This window comes from Ciconia boyciana, chromosome 7, assembly GCF_034638445.1.
Source record: "Ciconia boyciana chromosome 7, ASM3463844v1, whole genome shotgun sequence".
NCBI classification, from domain to species: Eukaryota; Metazoa; Chordata; class Aves; order Ciconiiformes; family Ciconiidae; genus Ciconia; species Ciconia boyciana.
Genome location: NC_132940.1, coordinates 57,442,692 through 57,455,583, shown reverse-complemented (window position 1 = coordinate 57,455,583; position 12,892 = coordinate 57,442,692). Strand labels below are relative to the sequence as shown.

At 43.0% G+C, this 12,892-nt stretch overlaps 1 protein-coding gene across 1 annotated transcript in view; it reads right to left on the bottom strand.

Moving 5' to 3' along the window:
• Positions 1-72: 72 nt before the first annotated feature.
• Positions 73-12,892, bottom strand: part of MCF2L2 (MCF.2 cell line derived transforming sequence-like 2) — a 164,606-nt gene continuing 151,786 nt past the window's right edge. Inside the window, exons 27-32 of the mRNA XM_072867200.1 lie at positions 11,760-11,831; positions 9,928-10,014; positions 7,572-7,690; positions 6,891-7,003; positions 5,788-5,891; positions 73-4,619 (exon numbers count right to left, since the gene is read on the bottom strand). Coding sequence (XP_072723301.1) covers positions 4,519-4,619; positions 5,788-5,891; positions 6,891-7,003; positions 7,572-7,690; positions 9,928-10,014; positions 11,760-11,831 — 596 coding nt within the window. The 3' untranslated portion in view covers positions 73-4,518. The remainder of the gene's footprint in view (positions 4,620-5,787; positions 5,892-6,890; positions 7,004-7,571; positions 7,691-9,927; positions 10,015-11,759; positions 11,832-12,892) is intronic.

Below are 12,892 nucleotides of genomic sequence, written 5' to 3'. Positions count from 1 at the left end.
ATAGAGAGACATCAACCACAATGTTTTGTACTAGTTATAATTTTTATAAATTTCAAACAAAGTGTGGTTCTACACAGGTCAGAATGGCCTAATTACAGAAAGTCCATTTGCACACTTTTTTCTTGTAATAAATTCATACATTCTGTCTTGACTGGAAAAAAAAGGACAGGTAATTCTGTGCTCTTTCCCTGTCTGATTATCTCTCATCAGTCACAATATACAAATACATCATTATCAACACCATGGAAAATATGTAAGAAAAACAAACTGTACCAATTCTCAGCTGGGGAGAGGGAATCTTAGCAGCTATTTCAGGTCCAGCTGCAAGAAGAAATACACAATTTGGCTCTTTTTTCTTCTTATTCTTATATATTTCTAATCATATATATATATTTGAAGTCAGGCTTTGAGTATTTTTGGAAAGGAAGCGCATGGCCTTTCTCATACCCAATCCTGTTTGAAATCTCAGAGTCTAAGAAAATTATGGATAATAAAATGGCTTTTCATCACATACACAACCAGAATATAAGACACACGCACAGCTTTGTTGTCACTGGCAAGAAAAGCCAGTGTTCAGACATGGTTTGGCCGCAGCCATTTATGATCCAGACAACCACCATTGGTCTGATTCTCCACCCAGTGGGGTTAGACGTGAGAGAAGGAGAGGATCAGGCCTGATTACATTTTGGCCTGGTTTACTAGAAAAGCAAGCCTTACATATCATGGCAACTGCCTGTCTATCTGTTTGTCATTACCGCCAGTAAGGAAGGAGTCTGTTGCCTAACTACACCCGACAGAGCAGAGGGCAGAGTTTTGAGGATGGGAAGTTTCTGCAAGTTTCACAGCAGCTGGCAGCAGAGCAGAGGGAGGAGATCCAAGTCAAAACCTCAGCCCAGAGGGTAGGTCTCGCTAGCCCAGACCTGGAGGGAACAGCCAGACAGCTGGCACGGACTCACTGCCAAGCAGCAAGGGCACAATGTTCAACAACGAGTGCTGCTACAGCATAGATTTACCTTGGACCTTGTCTCTTCTACAACTGAAACTTAGTGACAACCATTACTTTTAAATGACTTTCTGGTCACTATGTCATCTCCAACACTGAAATGAAATCCATATTTGAAAACTATGACTTTTAGTCCATCCACCTGAAAATGATGGTGTCAAAGACCTACATATAGAATAAGTATACCTTAACATACATGTTAGTCTTGCTGGACATTACCAAATCATATTATAGACTGTACATGAAGAGTCATTCCTTTAATTATCACCTTGCTTGACAGAAATACACTAATTAAAAGACTATCCTGTCTACTATTAAAAAAAAAAGAAGTCATCAAACCCCATTTTGTCTTGTCAGCAAAGCCAGCAGGTTACTTCTTGTTGGCTGCTCTCAGACTTGTCAGCAGTCTGATCTGTCATTGAACTTCATTCTTTAAAAAAGCAAACCCAGCAGTGTGGCACTGTCTCACTTCCATTTGCACCGCAGGCATCAACCAGGCAAAGGGCCCCGGTTACTCCCCAGCAGCAGCTGCAATGGTTGCGGCATGGTCTGAGTTTGGAACGTGGAGACAGAAACAGGCAGCTGCCTTTGACTTGCCGGCACTGCAGGAGGGTTAAAGACACAACTAATGGTAGTGGGCTCCCTGCTCAGGTTCAGTGGTGTCCGAGGACAGCTGTGATACAGCCAGCTCCCGAAGACTGCTGAGACCAGAGTGCTGTGCCACTGCTGCACACAGCCACGGGCAGTGAGTTACTTGCCATCCTCAGGACATTCATGGTGAAGGAGTGACTCAAACTTTGGTCCAACAGGACAAAACATGAGATTTTGCAAAAAAAAAAAAAAAAAATTGTTTTCAAAAGCAAAGTAGGGAGGACAATTGTTATAATCCAGCCCATACCTTTGCAGTTGTCATGACAAGATGGTGAGCTGGGAGAGAGGAGACACTTCTGCAGCAATCCTCTTCCCTGCTCCAGCTCTAGACTGCCCCACGGGATGCCACCACTGACACTCATGGAGGACACAGCAGGACATATGGGGTTGAATGCTTTGCTCTCCCCTGGAGGGTCCTCAATTTTTGCATACATGCTAAAGTTTAGCATCAGAATTTGACATGTGGGAAATCCAATAGCTCCCATTTTACAGGAAGATATTGAGGCAGCAGGGGATATAGGTCTAGCACACTGTCACCCTGCACACAGCAGAGGTAGGAAATGGACTGACAATACCTGATTTTCCATCTTCAGTTCAAACAGAGTCTTCTCACTGCCATTTCACCATTAGAATGAGATTCCTCCAGAGAAACCCCAAAGTGCAGGTTTGCATCTTTCCATCTGTCAGCAATGTCACAAAATCCTAGTTTTGGCAGTTTCAGATAGCCAGGGTAAACCTTCCTCATCTCTCTCTCACACACACACACACACACAAGCTTACTATATTTATTAATGTGCAATCAAAGCTCCCTACCCCTTTCCTCTCCTACTCTTAGGGCAGGGGTAGACAGAAGCACTGTTATCAGGCCGTGCAAAAATTACTGAAAGTAATACAGAAAACAAAAGGAACTCATTTTAGGAAGAGGATAAAATAATTTCACTACAAGACAACGTCACTGCATATTTCCTTGGGGGACTGAAAGGAATAAATTCTTCCCTCAAGATGCTCATAACTACAGTAGACTAACAGGATTCATGTTCCTGAGAGCCTATGTGTAATTTTTAAGGTAAATGACCAGCACAAAAAAGACAAGCTTTTATCTCTGTAGGACAAAATTAGCTTCCAAAAAGGTACAGAACTCTCAGGTCCTTTAGTCATGAATGGAAAATGCCAGAAATCACAGAGTTTAGATACTGAGGCTTAGAAGACCCATGGGAATTAACCACCACAGTGCAACTCATAATTAACCAATAAGCCTTCATAGGCAAACAAAATCTGAATAAGCCTTTACCTACTCCAAGGGTTTTTCTTGAATGGGACTATCTACCTGTTTCACAGCTATCCTGACTCACATACTAAGGTATTTGCAATGCCAGCCTCTGCTGAGACACAAAGAAAAACTTTCGAGTCCCTGCAAAGACGATAGCAGAAATGATACAGACTCCTACTATTTTGCTCAGAGGCTCAGTTACTAAAGAGTGGGTTTTGGTTTTGCTTCATCTCCATTTTTAGTGCTTTAGTCCCCTTTCTTATTTACATAGAGCACCACTAGTCTCAAGGTTAAACAAAAAATCCCTAACTGTGAAAGCCAATCACTCACTCTTGAGTTTCTAGGGTCATTTTTACCAGGCTGATCTTTGCCTGTTTGCAACCCTTAGTCAATACCTATCTTTACTAAAGTATTAGCAGCTTTTGTGGGACCTAAGACCCAATTACCATCAAAATGCCTTCATGCCTTAATAGCTGCTCTGAATGAGCTAATGGCTTGTATAGGAATAATAACATCTGTAATCACTTTATAATATACATTACATCCTTATGTGGCAGAGATTTGGTACAGTCCTTTAATCAAATGTCCTGGAAAGAAGTATTTAACAACAACACTTTATCCACTCATTGGAGCATCTAATGCTCACTGCCTATTTGCAATGCTTAAGTATATTCCAAATGGGGGATGAAATGTATCTACTCCATAGCCCAGCACACAAAGAAAGCATGCAGTCTACTCAAACATATGACATTAAGTGGCATTCAATTGAATTCTCGGCACCAAACGCAAAGGATTGTGATCCAGCAACCACAGACCGCAGAGGGGGCAGAGGAATGACTTATATTGTAAAAAGAGTTCAAAATGTTCTTTGTCACAGTAGCTGTCACACGTCTTTGCTTCCCTGCTAAGCCCTGCACCTCCACCTCATAGCCCGTTGCCATCTGCATCATCCCAACATAATGCTGTATGCAGCAGGTCATTCACTGTGCCATGGCAAAAGTAGTCATATCACTGCCATGCGAAGCCTCTCTGATGGTCCAAGTCAGAAGTTTTGTTTCCACAGCCGCCCTAAAATGGGATGTTTTTGGTGTTGACCATCAGCAAAAAGGGCACATTTGTGATGTATCAGCTGGAATTAAGGAGGATGGGGAAGGCACAGCCAGAGGCAAGCAAATGGAAAAACCTCCAGGCGACCCCCTGGTAGAGCAAGAACTCATAACTGTGCATGTGTCCCTCTGCAGTAAGTCGGTGTTCAAGCAAAGTTGCCAAAAGGTGCGTGCATAGTAACTCTTCAGCTCTGCTGTCGACCTAATTTAGGCCACGTCTTCTGAAACAGTTTGATAATCAATGCGAGAAGCATTTTTCTCCTCTAATACTGAAGGCGGGTTTTGATGCTTTCTGGATGTTTAATGCTCCTTTCAAGTTTGTTTTTCCCAGCTTGACGGGTGGACAGCACAGTTCTCATCTGTTCATGCTGATAAAGTTTTAGTGAGTTATGGACCTCAGAGCTTGTGAGAAAGGCAACTTTGATCCAGTGTCCACCCAAAATAAACAAAGAGATGGATGGGGTCCTGAGGAAGGCTGGGCCTGCTGTTCAGCTGCCAGCCCTCTGTTCTGCTGGGAAGCTTTTGGCCACCTCACTCTCCTTGGTGTCTGACTCTACTGAGGCCATGCTGCAGGAATCGTTGTACATGTCTGAAAAGGAGGAGATGGGCATTGTCACTACAACACGCCTAAAGCATTTCCCATCTACAGTGTTGAGGTTCATTGTTAAAAGCCTGAAATAAAATAAAAAATAAATAATCACAATTCTACTGCTCTCCTAATCCCTTCACTAAAGGCAAGGGAGGCTCTTTTGGTATGTAACTAACTGTAATGTGTGTGTGGCTTTATTTTTCTTTTGAAGCATTAGACATGCCAAAGAAATGAGAGCCATAGTTAGGCACTGAGGGTGGAGACAGAACTGACCTGCTGTGGAGGTGAAGGAGCAGCAATTACCGAACTCCCTTTAAACCACAGCAAAGAATCTTGGTTAACTTTCAAAAAGGGTTTTCTCCACCTCAAAAAACTGACCCAAAAAAAAAAAAAAAAAAAGAGAAAAGAAACCACTAACTCAGAATAAAATGCTGGTAGCTCTCTATCGCAGGTCCCCAGGGAATGGCTGTGCCAGATTTTGCTTTCTTCTGTTACCAGAAGAAAAGCAGGACACATTTTGGTAAATTATATTTAAGGATGGACAAAAATGAATCTAAAATGGTAAACCTTTGATCTGCAGAGTTGCTGAGATTCAGCTTTTCCAGTGGGAGAAGTCTGGGTGTTAGGCCAGAACCAAAGCTGAAGAAGGGATGACTTTTAGTGCTGATTTCGCTGAAATCTTGCCAGAGCAGCCCTTCCTCCAGCCTTTGGAGCCAGCAGTGAAATATGATGAAAGCAGTGATGGTTCATGAGATTTTAATGTTTTCAAACCTAGACCAGAACCACAGCCCTGATGCTGATCTAAATCCAAACGCTACCTTTGTCAGGACAAAAGCTATGCTGCAGTTACAACACACCTTGCCATATGACACACTTGGGCTAGCTGTAAAGTAGCCAGCCTGGGTACTGGTATCACAGGAGTTTGGTGGGAGATTCAAATTCTGCCTGGGAACAGGAAAACAATTAAACCATGCCAAGGTAAGCTGCTGTGCCTAACTAGCTCTGACATCCAAGGCACCAAATTTCAGGCTAGCTCAGCTGCATCACCAGAGACTGCAGGCTGGGTACTTTTTTTATAGACAGTGCACTGTTTACTACATCCTTTTTTATCACATTCTTTTTCAGTATGAAAAAAAAATAAATGCCAGTAACACGTTTCCTCTATTACCTGCATTGCTGTTCTTAATTATGTTGTTACTGTCCCCCTCTGCTGGCTGCAATATACTCGAAGGAACCCAGTCGCTTTTCTCAGAGACCAGTTTCTTCACTAACCTGAAATTCAGAGAACAGTCAGTGAATTTCCCTACATTCCCTTTCCCGGGGTTGTGTCTCTTAGAGGGGTATGTTGGGCAGCTGTTTCCTAAACGAAGGAAGTAGGCAGAGGACCCAGGGAAGTCCTACAGGTAGCCGGTGACTGTGTTTCAGCAGTGTCAGATGGTGACCCAGTATCCCAGAACAAGCTCACTTGCAAACAGACTGTGTGACAAGGAAGCAGTGGCCTTGGCCTGTGTTTGAGACCCTGGGCCAAATTCAGAGCTGAAGAAACTGAACCTTTCATGTTGTCCATCCCCCTTGCTGTAAATATCATCCAGGGTGGATGGGTTTAGTTCACTTCCCACCTACTTCACCCTATGGGACTCGCTCCCATCTCAGTTGCATGTCAGTTCTGAGTGAAGGGTCTGACTGCACGGGCGCTTCAAGGAGATCAGATCTTCTTTCTCCAAATTACCCACGGAAAGAGAATTCAGATGCCCAGCAAGGACTGCTCCTAACACTCACTTGTCAGCAAGAGAGGGTAAATACACCAAAGCATATGTGAGCTCAAGGGGGCTAGATTCATTCCACTTTGTCAATCACATCTTATATCTACGCCTTTGGGTCTAAAAATGCTCTCTGGTTCACTGCTGCAGCTTGGTGGAAGGCATGGTGATTTTATTGATGTATCCTATGGAAGGGTGCTGCCTTTGACAGTTGTCCTTCTGGCTAGAAGGTGTCAAAAGCCCAAATATTTCCCTTCGTTTCCTTTATGCAAACTTTTGTCCTCTTAAGCCTCATGTCACAAGCACTTGGGATGAAAGCCAACCAGGTGGAATTAACCAAAGCTGCTTGTATGTTCATGCCTCCCACTGCCTCTTTCACATTGTGGTCAATGGGGTGAGTGGATTGGGATTGATTTTGAAGAAGCTTTGACATTCTTCTAAATGTTTTCCATCTTTTCCAGGAGGTTAAGGCTGTTCTACCTGTCAAATTCTGTCTCTCTGCTGTACTTACCATTGACCGTTCTCTCCTTCCTGCACAAACTGCACTAAATCTCCATCCTCGAGTGTAAGAGAATCTGGGAAACAGCTGTCAAAACTGCCTTCTACCCGAAAAAGATTGGTCCCCTAAAATGAATGAAACAATGCACTAGAAATACAGTCACTATGGATGAAAGAACACTGTGCAAGAGAGAGAGTTCAGTTAAGTACTGAATTAGGCATTTCAAGCTGGCAGAGATTTCTTCTGTAGGGAATTGTGTCACTTTTTATTCCTTTTATCATGCCCAGGTTAAATATTATTCAAACTTAGGACAGAACTGTGCTGTGCATTCAGGCTTTAGAATGAACCAGCCAGCCATTATTCTGATATAGAAACTGGGTTTGTGACACCAGGTTAAGTTATCTGGAAAAGTCTGAAATTACTTGTTTAAAGGCTCAGAGTTTTCCCTCACTTTTGTAACAGGTAAAGCTAGAGCTTACAAGTAAGGGTGACTTTTTATGGTCCTGGCCCTGATCAGCAAAATAGTCTTGGAATAATCTCCCAATACCCCAGATGAAATTCCCATCTTCTATATTCCCACACGTCCATGAATGTAAGGCTGGTATGAACCCAAACTTTGCAGGTTAAATTGTGATCTTTGGAGAAGAGGAGGTTGCACTGGGAAAGGGCAGCGTAACTTGAAAAAGGAATTACATTGTTAGGGTTGGTCTCTTCCTCCAAGTCAGAAGAGTTGGAGAGTTCATCTGTGCTGGAGGGGATGGCTTCAAAATCTTCAAATGTGTCTAGAGATGGCATTTGCCTGCTGGGCCAACCTTTTCAAAGGAGATAAAAAAGAGTTAGCTATCAGTTATTAGCCTCTTTCAGACTCAGTCTTTTAAAAATAAATGTCACAGGTTCACTTCCCACTATTCCACTTACTGAATTGCTTGTACCTTTTTACAGCTTGTGCCCTGATTTTTCCATAAAAATTACGTTGCAGCCATTATTCTGTCTCTAAAAACCTGTACCACTTGCTGTCATTTGTTGGAGGGCAGATTGTGTGGCCACAGTGTGCATGCCCATCAATACCTTGAATGTTTAGCACTGCTAAGTCTCTTCAGTTCAGGACATACAAAAAGCAAGGACCAGCAATATTTCTGCGGAGCGAGCGCTGTAGCAAATGATAACTTTTGCTGACGTGATTTTCAGAAAGCCATGCTCATTCAGTTTCCAGCTTACCTCCACATGTTTATCTATAAATTGAAGTCCAAAGCCATTGAATTTTGGTTGACTTCTTATCTCCATCTCACCCCAAGGTGATATTACCACCTGAGCAACTTACAAGACTATACCTTGGAGCAGGCTGGAAGTGCAGGGAAGGGACAGAGTAAACAAGAAGGCACAAAGACAACCAGACCTTGGTGGTAGGTAGAGAAGATGTCATTAATAGTTCTGCTGTTAGCAGTCTTATTGCATGATTTGCACCCAGAAACACCCCAGCTCAGTGGAAGGGACTTAATGAGAGATTTGCAGCCCAAGCACAACAGCCAGTCTCTTTACCTACAAAGGCATGCCCAGAGGATGTGTCCTGAGCGAAATGCAGGCTGAGCCTTATAAGACCTGCCTGCCTGAGGCTCCCATGATGGAAAAGTAACTCAGCCTCTTCTGTACAGATGGCAATCATGATCTACACTTTCCTTCACACTTGATGCCTGTCCCTTTTCTAATGGGGATGACTATAGTCCAGCTAGGAGGAAACAGACCTTGCGTCTACCAAGGGATTCTGCAGCCCTGACAGATACAAGCTGAATGGAATCAGTCAAATCACCATGTGCCTTCCTACTTAGTGCACCTGCTGTGCATTAGCTGATTCACAGGTACTTGGGCTGAGCAGATGCTGAATCAAGTTCTTGACAGCCTGTGGGCCATTGCTCTCAACAAGGCAAAGCAGCGCTCTGACAACAAGGCACGGAGACAGATGCTCATGCAGTGGGATTATGCATAACCCAGTACTCACAACCTCCAGCAAAACCTGCCCTGGGACAATACAAAACCCAAGCCAGGCAGTTTAGGCAGTAAATGGAAAAGCGATCTGATCTGGGAGAAATAGGTTTATTAATTGATTTATTTAATCCCTCCCCATGCACATCCTCCCTGCTACAGGGACTGGTTGGTGCAACATGTGGTCATGCAGCTCTGCAGCCCCTTCTCCTCCCTCCTGCTACATAGGGGTTGTGACTGCCCTGACCACTGCAATTCAGTTACAAGTGACCTTCTTCCACCAGAGCAGCATCTCCAGATACAATCCTACAGGTATGGCTAGGTCATCTGTAGTTTTCAAGGGGTAAACTAGCCTCTGAAGTGGCATTCATGTGCTGGATTGTGAGTGTCCCCACCAAGGTCTACACCAATGGAGTTTTGAGACTGAAGAGACAATTTCAATTACAGACCATGCAGCATATAGAACTGGACCCCATATTCTGTATCAGTTGAATCACACCAGCAAAATCCTAGCAACTGTCTAAATGTACAAGTATACATTGATGCTAATTAGCTTCAAACTGCTATAGCAATTTTAGTTCAAAATCACAGGGTGGGCTACAAACACCAAAAGAAAAAGATATCCCCCTTCCCACTTAGACAAAGCTTCAGTGATCTTTTGCCACTGTCATTTTTAGAAAGCATCCAAGGCAGAAACCTAAACAGCAAGGATTCCTTACAAATACATGCATCAGCCTTCCTCTTCCATACAAATTGCTATTCTAATTTCAGAGCCTAAGAAATAGCCTAAATTTTATGTACTTAATTCAAGCTATAAAATAACACAGATCAAATTCTGAGCTCTCTGACGTCAATTAAAAGAATTGTTTTCAGCTGTACCTGACCTAGAAAACCAGAATCTGGGACATTGTTTCCATACCTGCTAGTGACCCAAGCTTGTTCTTTCATTGCTTTCACGGGAAATAATGTTCATTAAAAGAGAAAAATCTCTTTAAGTTAAAGAGAGTAAATATTATCATAAATTTATATTACACTCTCAAATTGAGATGATAATTTTAATTTTGTTTACCTGTCTGTGAAGCAGATCTAGGTACAGGTCTCGTGGTGGAACCGGTATTACATTTAGTCTGGGCCAATATGGTGTTCTCAAAAGCATCTGTGACAGGAAGTACAATTTGTGTCTTGAAGGTGAAACAGTGACCAGACAACTAGTACAAAGTGAATTCCTGTATCACCTCTGCAACTGGTAGTCTCTTTAACAAACAGGTGGACTGGGGTCCAACAGTTATAAAAGAGGAGACACATGACCGGCACAAATGAGTGAAAAGACAGCAGCATTCCACAGAAAAACTAAGTCTGAGAAGGACAGAGAACAGCCAAATGTTGATGTTAATTCAGGAAGACAACTGCTGGGTGAACAGTGCAGTGTTCTATTTCACTACAGCTTCCTTACACACTTTTAACATATTTTTCTTGCAGCATTTCAAATCATTCTGTAGGTGATGGTATATGATTTTGATGCCCATCCATACAGCAATGGAAGGGGACCAGGGAGGGCCTTCTTCCCAGCCAGAAATGAATGATCTCACTCTAGATGAATGCAATGCAATTTTGTGGGGGAAGTTTTTACCTAAGTAAATCAAATCCTTTCAGTTAACTCTGTCAGAGCTCTGGCAATAGCAGCAATATCTTCTAGTGAAGGCATGACAATGTTCATTGTTTCCTACTTAAAGAAACTCAGTCTGGTGAGGAATGTTGTGCAGTAGGACCATGTTTTTAACCAGTGAGGATCAACTCAGCTCTATCCTACAGATAGTGCTTGCACCTTGAAATACCCCCTGCCTCTGCAGCCATATGGTATGCTGAGATCGGAAGTATCTGTCATTGAGGAAAGTGAGGTATAAACACCAGAGTTTGGGAAACTCTGGTGCTGGGTGCCAGGATGATTCCAAACTTAGTACCAGGGGTCACTGGCAAGAGGAAATATTCTGCAAACAGCAAAACCACTATTTCCTCTGCTGCCTCTGAACTGTTTCTTCCAACCTCTCTGTTCCAGTGTCCTCTTCTACTGGGAGTGACATAGGAGATAGCTCCGATATGTCACCATTTCCATCACTGACCTGGCCACCTGCCCTTTCTACTAAGGTTTTGTACAGAGCAACACAATCCTAAGAAAGGATTCCTCAGCTTACATCTCTCTCCTCCCTGTCCTGCAACAAGGGTACTCCGCTGCTTGTGCCCCACAAGGCAACATGCTCTAGCAAATGCTCTTGTAATGGGAAAAGCTGACAATGGAAGCTGGTTATCTTCCAGTGGCTGGGGAATAACTTCCCAGTTTAACTCTTTGGTATTGTTTATTAAACACTAATTGATGAATCTGCTGCAACAAATAGGTGGAAATTCTGCTTGGCTGAAATGAAACACTGCACGTTAAATGGATATTAATGCACAGTCTAGCCTCTTCTGTAGTCTTGATGCACATGGCTCCTGCTGCTCTTATTAGGTATAGACACTAACAAGGGAAGAGGGATGCAAGCGGCCAGACTGCAGGTAAGTGAAAAGTAGCCCCTTGGCTCCCTGCTGCTGCACTCCACAGAGTGAGGTAGAAGCCAGGCAGAAAATCTTGGTCCAGATCACAGTCTAGAGCATTACTTCCCAAAACAGGCATAGAATTGGGGTTTTAATTTAGGCCCATCCCTAGGTGAAAGTTGGTAAATATAACATGAGTGCAGGGGACAGGCAAGGGGTGACAAGCTGTGTTTATCATAGTTAAACAGATAAACTGACACCAAACCCCTAATGGACTCCAGTGCCGTCTGCCAGCAGTGATGAGATGTAATTCAGTGAATAATATCAAAAGATTGCCAAACAGGTTTTCATGCAGGATGGAAATACTCATACCTTCAAACCCCAGGGGAGTTGGGTCACTCTTTATTTCATGTCTCTTGACTTTAACTGCAGGAACAAGGGGACCTGTGTGAAGTTTGCAGAGTCACAAGGCTGTAAATATTGTTAAAGGAGAAACTTGCTTTCCCATTACCTGGAAACACTACCTGCCTAATACTTTCCGTTTCACCCAGAAAAATGACCAACCCCTAAATTTTAAGTGGTGAAGATAAACACTCCTGTGATGTGGATAGGAAACAGGCCCCTTTTTGCAAAAGACCTTAAGACATAGTAAATGTATCTGCTTCCAACCAGGTTTCACATATGTTTTCTCTCATGCTTGTCCAGGAGATGGCACTAACGCAGGTAGACTCACAATCTCAGCTTTCTACCCATGAGGCTGGCAGGGAAGAGCCCACAAAAGCCAACACTTCTGCCCCACAGAAGTGGAGGGCATCCATCACAGGTCCATGTACAGTGCTTCTCCTGTGTCCTGACTCCACATGTGGAGGACGGGTGATGTGAGGGAGCTTAACTGTTAGCAGTGAGGATCAGTACACAGCAGTATGCAGTAGCCTTGAATGAGATGATCCAAACACCCTGGCTAGACCTGCATTTGGCTAATGCTGAGACAAGACTCAGGCTTCAGTTCTTTTGTCATCTGAAATATTTTCTTAAAGCAGATGCTGTAAATAAAACACTTAATTGAAAAGCACTGATTTTGTTTCCTAGCTTTTAAAATCATTACAAAAGTAGTTTTCTCAGCATTCAAAAAAATTGCCCATGGTCTTGTGGTGGACAGGATCCTCAGACAGGATTTTTTTATATGAAACTGTAACAAAGGTTGAATTTCATTGTAATTCCGTCATGCTCTCTTCCATAAACCACACTAAAGAATAACCCTTGGTTGCCCATTCTCTTTCTACATATGTGCTTCTTTCTGTTCCACAGCTTAGAAAATCAATATTAGGAAATAATTCAGTCTTCCCATAACCTAGTAACTGATCATGTATTTCTGAAGCTGTTCTGAAGCTGTTCAGTATTTCTGAAGCTGTAAGAACCTCTTCTCTGTGCTATGCCCATCATTTCCATGTAGTGATGTTGTAGTGTTATGGTCTAAAGAGGTTGGCAAAGGTAGCAGTAATATC